The sequence below is a fragment of the Schistocerca nitens genome, chromosome 2, assembly GCF_023898315.1.
Source record: "Schistocerca nitens isolate TAMUIC-IGC-003100 chromosome 2, iqSchNite1.1, whole genome shotgun sequence".
In the NCBI taxonomy this organism is placed as follows: Eukaryota; Metazoa; Arthropoda; class Insecta; order Orthoptera; family Acrididae; genus Schistocerca; species Schistocerca nitens.
Genome location: NC_064615.1, coordinates 139830229 through 139843339, shown reverse-complemented (window position 1 = coordinate 139843339; position 13111 = coordinate 139830229). Strand labels below are relative to the sequence as shown.

At 45.2% G+C, this 13111-nt stretch overlaps 1 protein-coding gene across 7 annotated transcripts in view; it reads left to right on the top strand.

Annotated features, from left to right (window-relative positions):
• The window catches only part of LOC126235838 (choline-phosphate cytidylyltransferase A-like), a 116718-nt gene that overhangs the window by 28855 nt on the left and 74752 nt on the right, over nt 1-13111 (top strand). For all 7 annotated transcript variants that reach the window (XM_049944695.1, XM_049944696.1, XM_049944701.1 and 4 more), the window contains one exon: nt 10192-10308. In XM_049944695.1, the coding sequence (XP_049800652.1) occupies nt 10192-10308 (117 nt within the window). The remainder of the gene's footprint in view (nt 1-10191; nt 10309-13111) is intronic.

Sequence of the window (13111 nt, the reverse complement as noted above, 5' to 3'; positions counted from 1 at the left end):
TTGGGCTTAATCTGTAATCATTTCTAACTCCTTTTTCGTCTTTGTGTACCGTGGTTCTGATATGGGTGTGTATGACCCTAGTTGTTTTTGCACCCCTAAAGTAAAACAAAATAAAAAAAGAATAGGACAGGAGGTCAGTCTCTGTCATTGCTTGATGGTAGAAAGTTAATATATACCCACAAGTTTTGCAATTGGTCATGAAGTTGTGCTTTCCCTAATATAGTATGTAGTAACTGCAGTGTGTGCTGTGATGAAAATGACTGACATTAAGACATTTATCTTTGAATAACACATTTCAAATTGAGCATCAGTTTCGAATTTTGGGCATTTTCTTTTCTTCCTTACAAATTTATTTTTTAGCTACATCATCCCGGCCTTCTTCATCGAATTACACTGTTTTCTATTTTCTTCTGTTTGCATTTATTTTGTTATCTACCTGGGGAGTAATCTACAAGCGTGAAAGCTCAGGATGAAGAATTAACATTTGCACATAGTATACTTTTTGTATAGTCTTAATATCTTTTAAATGAATATATTAGATAACAAAACTTAACCCTTACTTTCATGTTTAAAGATTATAATACACTTTTTAAAATGCATAATTTGTTCAAACAATGGAAAGTTCAGGTTTGAATATTAACAATATTATGAATTGGATAGATTACTACTCACCATAACAGTGACACTTCGAGTGGCAGACAACCATAATGAAAAGACTGTTACATGTTGAGCTTTTGGCCAAAGCCTTCTTCAGAAAGGAAAACACACACATTCACACTAGCAAGCACACCTTGCACATATATGAACCCTGTCTCCAAACAGAATGGAACTAAGCTGTTTTGAACAGATGCAGTACTCTGAGCTGGGGTGGGGAAGGGGGAAGAACAGCACAGTATGGATGAGGGGAAAGAGTTGGTGCAGCCTGGAAGAGTGTGCAAGGACTGTATGATGACCGGGCAACCCTACCAGGGTATGGGGTGGGAGGAGGAGGAGGAGGAAGGAACAGGTAGTGGAACAGCAGATGGGTGGAAAAGGTGAAAAGACTGCTGGGTGCCTTAGCAGAGAGCGGCATGCAGTGAGGATGAGGTGAAGTGAATTGGGATGAGATGATAGGACAGAGTGGGCAAAAACCATTGTTTTGAGGGTGTGACAACAGCAGGTTACTATATGTTGAGGCCAGGAAGATTTCAGGAGCAGTGAATGTTTTGTAAGGATAACTCCCATCTGCACAGTTCAGAAATGCTGGTGATGGGAATGAGGATCCATATGGCCTGGGTTGTGAAGCAGCCATTGAAATCAAGCACGTTATGTTCAGTTGCATGTTGTGCCACTGGGTGATCCACTTTGCTGCTGTTGGCTACAGATTAACAGTGGGCACTCGTCCTGGTGGACAGCTGGTTGGTAGTCACACCAATATAAAAAGCTATTCAGTGATTGCAACAGAATTGGTGAATGACAAGGCTGCTTTCACAGGTTTTCTGGCCCCTTGCAGACGAGGATAAACCTGAATAGGAAGTGCTGGGTGGGTGGATTGGGCAGGTCTTGCGCCTGTGTCTTCCACAGGGATATAATTTCTGTGTCAAGGGTTTGGGATTGGGATAGCGTAGGGATGAACCAGGATGTTGTGGAGGTTAGTTTGGGGGGACTTGGCTAGGATGCTGTCATCCCCCCGTACTGAAAAATCACTCTCACACAGTCTGGCCACCTGGGAACTGAGTCTCTGCAGTGACAAAAACTCTCTTGCCCAGTACGCCAGAGGCCTCACAAAGGCCTTCACAGACATGCTCTGTCCTCCCAGCCTAGTCCCCAAAGAGGTTTCCTGTAACACCCCAATCCTCCCGCCACCCCCAAGGACCAGCTGCAAATAAGTGCCCCTTTGTCACTCAATCCCACCCTGGACTGGAACAACTGAATCCCTTTGTTGATCTGGGCTTTGATTATATATCATCATGTCCCTGAAATGAGGGACATCCTACCCAAGCTCCTTCCCCCCTCGCCCACCTAAAGTGGTGTTCCATTGACCACCCAACCTCCACAGCATCCCGGTTCATCCCCCTAGGCCACTCCCAATTCAAAAGCCTAGCCACAGGCGTCATAATCTCTGTGGAAGACACGGATGCAAGACTTGCCCAATCCACACACCCAGTACTTTCTTTCTGTTCCAGTTCTGTCACACACTTATCCTACTGCATCAGAGGCCAGGCCAGCTCTGCTGCCATCATTGCACAGCTTTTTGATTGGTACGACTACAAGCAGTCCACTAGGATGCATAGCCTCCACCAAACTTTTGCTAAGAATAAAGTTGATCACCTCATAGTACAACATGCAGTTGAGCAAAACAAGCTCAATTTCAGTGGCTGCTTCACAACCTTGGTCATAAGATTCCCTCTACCACCAGCTTCTCGAAACTATGCAGATGGGAGTTACCTGTAATACACATCCTCTGCTCCAGAAATGATCCCTATCTGAACCTATGGTAATCTACTATCCCCACTCTCTTAAGCCAACAGTTTCTTCTTCCTCCCTCCTGTCACCTTCTCCCAGTTCACTTCCCCTCACCCTCAATGTCTGCTGCTCTCTGCCAAGGCACCCACTGCTCTTTTCCTCTTCTCTGCTCCTCTCCTTTTCTACCATGCCGCCCCCCCCCCTCCCCTCTCACGCACATCCCCAACAGCCTCCCAAAGCTGCACCTGGCAGCCTTGTCCTGTCATCACATAGTCTCTGCACACACTGGCGGCTTGTGCCGACTTCCCCCTCCCCTCCCCCCCATCCCAGTCCTTATCGCTGCTTCCATTTAGTGCGACAGTTGCATTCTGCCCCCCAGGGGGTCCACAACTCTTTTGTGGGTACGTGCGTAGCGAGCACGGGACCCCGAGCTAATATGGCCCTCCTTCCCTTCCGGGCTGCATACCTTCCTTTTCCGCATCCTTCCCTATCCCCCATCTTGCCCCCCCCCCCCCCCACCCTCACCTCCGCCTCCTTCCTTCCCTTTCTCCCCCTCTGGGAGTATGTTTTGTGCCTATGTCTGGAGACGGATGCTCGAAAATGTCGCACATTCTTCGCTTTCTCTGCTTGCATGTCTTCATCCTTCCTTTGTCCTTCTCTTTTCCTTACCTCTTCTCTCTACCCTTTTCTCTGCTGCGGCGTTTGAGACCTCTCTTCTTTCCTTTCCCTTTCTTTGTTTTTCCCTTTCTCTTTTTTCCTCCCTGTGCGTGTCTGAAGGCCGACCCACGCATTTTCAGAGAGGGCCCCCACAAGGAAGGAGCGCGCCATCGGAGACGCCGGTAATCATGGGGGATATTTTCGCAATGGTTTCCTCATCTTCTACTACGTCTGCTCACAAGTGTAAGTTCAATGAGTCTCAGCCACAGACAGTATTTCCATCGTTGCCACAGTTCCTTGTTGTTTCTCGGTCTGACAAAGATCACGACTTCTCCACGGTCAAACCTTTCATTATTCAGAAAGGTGTCGACGCAACTGCAGATCCTGTAAAGTCTTGTTTCAGAATACGAAATGGCACCTTGTTGTTAGAAACAGTCAGTGCCCTCCAGGCACAAAAACTGCTGCATACTTCACTGCTGCATACATTCCCTGTCCGGGTGGAAGTGCACCGCACTTTAAATTCATCACGTGGGGTCGTTTATACACTCTCCCTCGACAGATTGTCCGACGAGGAAATTCAACACTACCTGTCTGACCAGGTCATCAAAAGGGTTGACACGAACATCATTCCAACCCGTACTGTCTTCTTGACATTTGACAATGTTCAACTCCCATCGAAAATCAAAGTGGGCTATGAGATAATTTCCGTTTGCCCTTACATCCCAAACCCTACGCGTTGCTATTGGTGCCAGCAGTTCAATCACACCAGCCAGTCCTGTTCCAATCCAGCCAAATGTGTTACGTGTGGCAAGGATGCCCATGAGGGTGCTTGTCCACCTCCATCCCCTCGTTGCCTCAACTGTATGGGTGACCACGCTGCTTCCTCTTGAGATTGCCCCATTTTTAAAGATGAAAACTTCACAACCATCGGTTCCTCCTTCATCTAAACATCATGTTTCCAAGAAGGCTACTAAGAAACCCAGTTCCTCTCCTTCTCCGGCAAGGCGTGTCTCATCTACAGCACCACCTGGCGGTAACCGGCCTCGGCCGTCTTCTGTGTCGCCGAGGCGCACTGCTGGCGGCCGATCAACCGGCCAATCGCTGGTGGCAGGAGCTGCTCCTGAACAACCTATGGATCAGGATCTTCTGCCTTCGTCTGAATGCCGTTCCATGCTGTCGGTCACAAGCTCTGAGCAGTCGTTGAGTTGACGGCAACCTTGGTCCCATCCCTCCATTTTCTGTTCACGCTATGTCCATTATCCACTGGAATATCCGCGGCATTCGAGCCAATCGGGATGAATTGTCAATCTTCTTACGATCATACTCGCCGGTCATCTTCTGTCTTCAGGAAACAAAGCTGTGTCCCCACGACCGCTTTGTTCTCCCCCATTGTCAGTCCGTCCGATTTGATCTCCCCTCTGTTGAAGGCACTCCAGCACATGGAGGACTTATGATTCTTCTCCATGATACTCTCCATTATCACCCAATCCCCTTAAACACTTCCTTCCAAGCTGTCGCTGTCCGTCTTTCCCTTTCTGGATACACCTTTTCTCTTTGTACTGTATACATTCCATCGTCCACACCAATGACACGAGCTGATCTCCTTCATCTTCTTGGTCAGCTTCCACCCCCCTATTTGCTGGTTGGTGATTTCAATGTCCACCACCCGCTTTGGGGATCTCCACGTCCTTGTCCGCGTGGCTCACTATTGATAGACATCTTCCACCATGCGGATCTTGTTTGCCTCAACACTGGGGACCCTACATATTTGGCTGCCTCCACGACAAATTTCTCTCATTTGGACCTTACGGTCGGTACTGTTCCGCTAGCTCGGCGCTTCGAATGGTTCGCCCTTGATGATACACACTCGAGTGACCACTTTCCATGTGTCCTTAGACTGCAGCCTCAACTGCCATATATGCGCCCGCGACGCTGGAAGTTTGTCCAAGCCGATTGGACACTTTTTTCGTCTCTAGCGACATTCGATGACCGTCACTTTCCTAGCGTCAACGATGAGGTCATGCATATTACAGATGTTATTCTTACAGCTGCGGAACGTTCAATACCACGCACCTCCGAATTGCCCCGGCGCCCCCCCCGTTCCTTGGTGGAACGAGGCATGCCGTGACGCAATATCTGAGTGGCGACGTGCTCTTCGCGTTTTCCGCCACCATCCTACTTTGGCCAACTGTATCCGCTATAAGCAGCGCCGTGCGCGATGCCGTCGCGTCATCCGCGATAGCAAGAAGGCAAGCTGGAACTTCTTTACTATCTCATTCAACACCTTCACTCCCTCCTTGGAAGTTTGGAGTCGGATTCGACTCCCCGGTCTCTGGGCTCACTGTCGCGCATGATACGTTAGTGGACCCCGTCGCAATTTCTAACTCATTGGGTCAACACTTTGCTGAGATTTCGAGCTCTTCAAATTACCCGCCAGCGTTTCTTCCGAAGAAACGTGCAGCGGAAGTGCGACCTCTTGCTTTCTCCTCTCAAAATCGCGAAAGCTACAATACTGTGTTCTCCATGCGGGAACTCCAACATGCACTCTCTTCTTCTCGCTCCTCCGCCCAAGGACCGGATGGTATCCACATTCAAATGTTGCTGCATTTATCAAACCATAGTCTGCGTTACCTCCTTCGCCTTTATAATTGAATTTGGACCGACAGTACTATTCCCAGACGATGGCGGGAAGCTATTATCGTTCCTGTTCCGAAACCTGGAAAGGACAAACATGTCCCCTCCCCTCTAGCTATCGCCCCATTTCTCTCACGAGTAGTGTATGTAAGGTTTTGGAGCGTATGGTGAATTGCCGTTTAGCTTGGTGGCTGGAATCCCGCAGTCTTTTAACACCTGCCCACTGCGGTTTCCGAAAGCATCGTTCTGCAGTTGACCATCTTGTTGCTCTCTCCCCTTATATCATGAACAATTTTCTCCGGAAACGCCAAACACTAGCAATATTTTTTGATCTGGAGAGAGCATACGATACCTGTTGGAGGACAGGTATCCTCTGCACTCTGTTCTCTTGGGGCTTTCGGGGTCAGCTGCCCCTTTTTCTTCGTGAATTTATGGCAGAGCGCACATTTCGAGTGCGGGTGAACACTACTCTGTCCCGTACTTTCTCCCAAGAAAACGGGGTACCCCAGGGCTCCGTGCTAAGTGTTGTACTGTTTGCCATTGCCATAAATCCCATTATGGACTGTCTCCTTCCCGATGTCTCAGGCTCCCTCTTTGTGGACGATTTTGCGATCTACTACAGCTCTCAAAGGACTAGCCTTCTTGAACGACATCTTCAAGGATGTCTCGATCGCCTCCACTCTGGAGCATCGAAACCGGCTTCTGCTTTTCTCCCAGTAAGACCGTTTGTGTTAATTTTTGGCGTCGTAAGGAGTTTCTTCCACCCTCCTTACATCTAGGACCTGTTAACCTTCCGTTTTCGGACGTTGCTAAATTCTTGGGTCTTATGTTTGACAGAAAACTGTGCTGGTCCTCCCACATTTCCTATCTTTCGGCTCGCTGTCTGCGATCTCTCAACACCCTCCGTGTCCTGAATGGTACCTCCTGGGGAGCGGACCGAGTGGTCCTTCTCCGCCTCTATCGTGCCTTAGTGTGCTCGAAATTGTACTATGGAAGCATAGTTTACTCCTCTGCTCGGCCGTCTATTCTTCGGCGTCTCGACTCTATCCACCACCGTGGATTACATTTAGTGTCTGGAGCTTTTTACACCAGCCCTGTGGAAAGCCTTTATGCTGAGACTGCTGAACCTCCGCTGTCCAATCGGCGAGCAGTCCTTCTGAGTCATTATGCTAGCCATCTGTCTTCCATGCCTGCTAATCCAGCCCATGACCTTTTTTTCGACGCCTCCTTTGATGTAGGGTATGCAGGCCGCCCCTCCTCCCTACTACCACCAGGAGTCCGCTTCCGTCATCTGCTCCATTCTCTTTCCTTCCGCTTTCCTAAAACCTTCTTGACAACTTGGGGTACAGCACCGCCTTGGCTCCGTCTCCGGATCTGCCTGCTCCGTGACCTTTGTCGATTTCCCAAGGATGGTACCCCTTCACTTGTTTATCGTCGGGCATTTGCTGCTCTATGTGCACAAATGACTGACGCCACATTTATTTACACCGACGGCTCGAAAACATCGTTAGGTGTAGGGAGTGCCTATATTGTTGGCGACACCCCAAATCACTTTCGGCTTCCCGACCAGTGTTCGGTTTATACTGCGGAGCTTTACGCTGTGCTCCAGGCTGTCCACTACATCCGCCGCCATCAGCGAATACAGTACGTTATCTGCTCAGATTCTCTCACCTCTCTCCTCAGTCTCCAAGCTCTTTATACTGTGCACCCTCTGGTCCACCGGATTCAGGACTGTCTGCGCTTTCTCCACCTGGGGGGCGTCTCGGTGGCGTTCCTCTGGCTCCCGGGACACATTGGTATCTGTGGAAATGAGGTGGCCGATATTGCAGCCAAGGCTGCAGTCTCTCTTCTTCGGCCAGCTATTCAATCGATTCCCTTCGCCAATCTACGGAGCGTTTTATGTCGTCGTGTTGTTCATTTATGGTACGCGCATTGGTCGACACTTCCCCATAATAAATTGCGGGACGTGAAAGCTCTTCCTTGTGCTTGGACCTCTTCCTCCCGAACGCGTCGTCGGGAGGAGGTAATTTTAACTAGACTCCGGATAAGGCACTGTCTTTTTAGCCATCGACATCTTTTAAGCGGCGATCCTCCCCCACTCTGTCCCCACTGCTCTCAGCTGTGGACGGTAAGACACCTTTTAATTGAGTGCTCCTATTTTAATCCATTACGTTCCCGTCTACAGCTGTCGCCTGATATATCGTCGATTTTAGCAGATGACACGCGCTCAGCCGACCGCGTTCTCAAGTTTATTAGTGCCAGTGAAATGACGTCAGTCATTTGAAGCTTTTTTTGTGGACAACCAACCCCTTTCTGTAGTGGATTTTTAAGCCTTCCTTCTGCTTTTAGTTTCTCCAATTTTATGACTTTCGTTCCCATTGCTGCTGGTTTTCAATTTCGGTTTTTTACTGTTTCCTAAGTCACGGACCGGGCGCTAATGACCATAGCAGTTTTGCGCCCTAAAACAAAAAAAAAAAAAAAAAAAAAACAAAAAAAAAAAAAAAAAAAAAAAAATCCATCGCCATCAGCGGATACAGTATGTTATCTGTTCAGATTCTCTCAGCTCTCTCCTCAGTCTCCAAGCTCTGTACCCTGTCCACCCTCTGGTCCACCGGATTCAGGACTGCCTCCACTTGCTCGGCGTCTCTGTGGCGTTCCTCTGGATCCCAGGACATGTTGGTATCTGTGGAAATGAGGCGGCCAATATAGCGGCCAAGGCTGCAGTCTCTCTTCTTCAGCCAGCCATTCGCACGATTCCCTTCGCCGATCTACGGAGTATTTTATGTCGTCGTGTTACTCTATTATGGCACACACATTGGTCGACACTTCCCAATAATAAATTGCGGGAAGTGAAAGCTCTTCCCTGTGCTTGGACCTCTTCCTCCCGAACACGTCGTCGGGAGGAGGTAATTTTAACTAGACTCCGGATAGGGCACTGTCTTTTTAGCCATTGACATCTTTTAAGTGGTGATCCTCCCCCACTCTGTCCCCACTGCTCTCAGCTGTGGACAGTAAGACACCTTTTACTTAGGGTGCCCCTATTTTACTCAGTTATGCGTCCGTCTACAGCTGTCGCCTGAAATATCGTCCATTTTAGCAGATGACACGCGCTCAGCTGATCGCGTTCTCGAGTTTCTTAGTGCTAAGCAGATGACGTCAGTCATTTGACGCTCTTTTTGGGGACAGCAACCCCCTTCTTTAGTGGTTTTTTAAGCTTTCCTTCTATTTTTAGTTTCTCCAATTTTTTGAATTACGTTCCCATTTCTGCCTTTTCCCAAGTCACAGACTGGGCGCTAATGACCATAGCAGTTTTGCGCCATAAAACCATAACAAAAAAAAAGTTTCATTCTGGTTGGAGCAGCCATAGATAGTGGTCATATGTGCATGAGGTGTGCTTGCTTGTGTGAATGTGTGTTTGTTTTACTTTCTGAAGAAGGTTTCGGCTGAAACTCAGTGTCTAAGTGTCTTTTTATTGTGCCTGTCTGCTCCCCAATGTGTCCTCTTTATGATGTGTAGCAATCTATCCTAATCAATTTTTGATAATGTGTTGTAACTGATAAATGTACTCACCAAGCGGTGGCAGGAGAAAACTTGTGTGAAGGTTAAAGAAATGTGCAAACTTTCGGACCTGTGGGTGCTTCTCCTGCCAGAAGGCTTGAAGGGGAAGAAAGAGGGGTGAAGAAAAGGACTGGAAAGATTGAAGATGTGGAGAGAGTTCATAAAAGTTGCCCAGAACCCCGGGTCAGGGGAGAATTATTGGAGGGTTTGATAAAGTGCAAAGTGCTTCTCCATTTTCTCAACCTCTCCAGTCCTTTTCCTTCAACTCTCTTTCTTCCCCACCAACTGTTACGCCATAAGGAGCCACTATCCAAAAGTTTTCAGATTTGTTTATCCTTTCTTATAAGTTTTTTCCTGCTGTCCCTTGGTGAACAGGTTTTTTTATCAATCCAATTACATCAAATGTATCCTAATCATTACTTGTTCCAAATACTTTTTTCTGCAAGCACTGCTACATGGCTCTTAAATGATTCAGAGAAGATGTCTTAAAATTGCAAAAAGCTGTTATATTAACAGTTTTTATCATAAATCATAATCAGGTTGACAAATATTATCCTCATAACATTGAATGAGAGTCCTTTGATGTTAAAAGTACAGATAGAGCACAGGACTCCACTGTATCAGGCATCATGATTTTAAATTGTTATTCACTGAACTTCTATGTTCTGCCTGTACGTTTGATGTCGAAGGACCTCCCCGCCCATGTTATGTTACTAATATTTGTTAACTTCATGAGTATTCAAAATGAAAATTAGTTGAAAATAATAAAAATGAGTCATTTAAAGACTTTGGTGGTTTTTAAGATATCTTTTCTGAGATATAATTTGTTAATGTAATATTGAATCATTCTTTTTTTCTTAATTGTCAACAGTACTAACATTTGTATTTTTCTCACAGTTGGTCGACCAATAAGGGTGTATGCTGATGGAATATATGATCTGTTTCACCAAGGTCATGCCCGTCAGTTGCTGCAGGCAAAAAACTTATTTCCAAACGTTTACCTTATTGTAGGAGGTTTGTATGTCAAAAATTGTTAAAAATTATTATATTTGTTGATCAGCAAGTGTCCTCCCCCTCTTCCCCCTGCTCCCCCTCTTCCCCCTGCTCCCCCTCTTCCCCCTGCTCCCCCTCTTCCCCCTGCTCCCCCTCTTCCCCCTGCTCCCCCTCTTCCCCCTGCTCCCACTCTTCCCCCTGCTCCCCCTCTTCCCCCTCACTCAAATGGGGTAGTCACTTGACCCAAGTATATTAATTAGCAGATCCAGTTAATTGATGAGTAAATCCATTCTTCTGACTAGTGTGTTCCATCCTTCTATCTAGAGTGGTAACATACGAAGTGATAAGAAATCCGAGAAAGCAGATATTTGTTGAGAGACAGCTGATGGACATTGACACTATATGCTAATATACTTTGCATGTGATGCAGAGATTCAGGAATTATTCTTACAACTGAGATTTATCTGAGAATGTTATTACGTTTGCGCTTGAAAAGTAATTATTTCTTTTTGCGCTCTTCAGTCTGAAGACTGGTTTGATGCAGCTCTCCATGCTACTCTGTCCTGTGCAGGCCTCTTCATTACTGAATTAAAACTGCAACTTGCACCCATTTTAACTGCCTTACTGCATTCATTCCTTGGTCTCCATCTACAATTCTACCTCTACGCTTCACTCAGATACCAAACGTGCAGTTCCTTCATGCCTCATGATGAATCATGTCTGCTTATCAGTTCTTTTAATTAAGTTATTCCACAATTTTTTTTTTCATCAGTTCTGTTCAGTGCCTCCTCATTATTTATATTAGTCCCCCTTAAACATCCCAACAACCACCACCACCACCATTATTTATATGATCTACCCTTGTAATCATCAACATCCTTCTGTAGCACCACATGTATATTCTTGCCTGAATTTTTTATCATCCACATTTTATTTCCATACAATGCTGTACTCCAGACAAATAACTTCAGAAAAGACAACTAAACTTATATTAAATGTTAACGAATTTCTCATTTTCTTAATTTTTTTTCCCTACAGCTTGTGTACGTGTTATATATTCTCTACTTTGGTCATCATCACTTATTTTACTGCCCAAACAGCAAAACTCGTCTACTACTATTAGTGTCTAATTTCCTAATCTAATTCTCTCAGCATTGCCTGATTTAATTCAACTACATTCAGGTACCTTTGTTTTACTTTTGTTGATATTCATCTTGTAAATTCTTTTAAAGACACTGTCCATTCTGTTCAGTCGCTCATCCAAGTACTTTGCAACCTCCAACATAATAACAATTACATATTCAGTTTATTCACCATTGACCACTTACAGCGGAATAGGTCTGAACATTAAATGTACAATTAACAACAACTTTACAGTAAAGTTTTTACAATTTAATTCCTTTTCTTTTAGGAATATTCTTATACACTAATGTCAATGATTATTTCAAAATATTCTGTTATCTTATAAAATGGGTGTCTGAGTAACCAGTCATAAACCTTACGTTTGAACATATTACTGGTCAGTGACAGAGCAGATGCTGGAAGTTTATTGAAGAGTCTTAAACTCATTATTTTGTGTGAGTTTGCAGTCTTTGTGAGTCTGTGTCTTGGTATGTCGAAGTCCAGTTTGCCTCTGGTGTTGTGGGGATGTATGTTCTCTCTCGTCTCGAACTCATTTAAGTTGCTTTTGAAATAAAGCAGTGCTGTGTAGATGTATAGATTCACAACAGTTAATATCATGTGCTTGATAAAGAGGGGGCGGCAGTGTTCCTTGGGCTTAACTTTGCTCATTATTCTGATTACTTTTGTTTTTTTTTAATTTTTAGAATTTCACTGACAAAGCAAGAATGTCCCCATAACAATATGCCGTAGGAAATGTGTGACTGAAAGAGACCAAAATATACCACCTTTAGGTACTCATCAGTGGCTACATCTGTCATTCTCCAGATGAGATAACACACCCTTGCTATTCTCTTGCAGATATGGCTAATGTGTTCCTCCCAGTTTAATTTTGAATCAATGTGGAATCCTAACAGTTTTATTGATTTGCTTTCAACAGCTGTAGTTAAACCCAGAATTAGTTCTTGTGTTTTATCAGGATTACGCAGGAGTTCATTAGAAGAAAACCAATCCATTACTAGTTCTAGTTTTTCCTGTGTTGCCTGATGCAGTTCTGTTGTGTCATGGTGTGTATTGAGCAATGTTGTATCATCTGCATAACACACAATTGAATTTGCTCCTTCATGGTAAGGTAAGTCATTAATTGCAATGATGAACAGAAAAGGACCTAGGACCGAGCCCTGAGGCACTCCAGTCTGGACTTCCTTCAGTGAGGAGCATCTATTTTTAATTGATACAAACTGTCTCCTGTTACTTAAGTATGATTCGATTACATCCAAATATGGTTTTTGTATGCCATAAAATTCCAGTTTTGCAAGTAGGGTGTTAGATGGTACGCAGTCGAAGGCTTTGCTAAGATCACAAAGTACGACTGATACTAGATCCTTATTTTTGAATGCAGTTAACACCTGATTAACAACTTCAGTGACAGCAGTAGTGGTATTTCTTACCATGTTGATATGCAAACTGTCTGTTGGAGAGGACATCATGCTTATCAAAATAGTTATTTAGTTGACTGTACGTTACATATTCAAAAACTTTAGAGAAAATTGGGACAATAGAAACTGGTTGATAGTTTTGGGGTAGATGCTTATCTCCCTTTTTAAAGACTGGTATCACTTAAGTAGTTTTGAGTGCATCTGGGAAAACTCCAGATTCTAAACACACATTAAAAATGAAAGAAAGAGGTTGACAGATAAGGTGT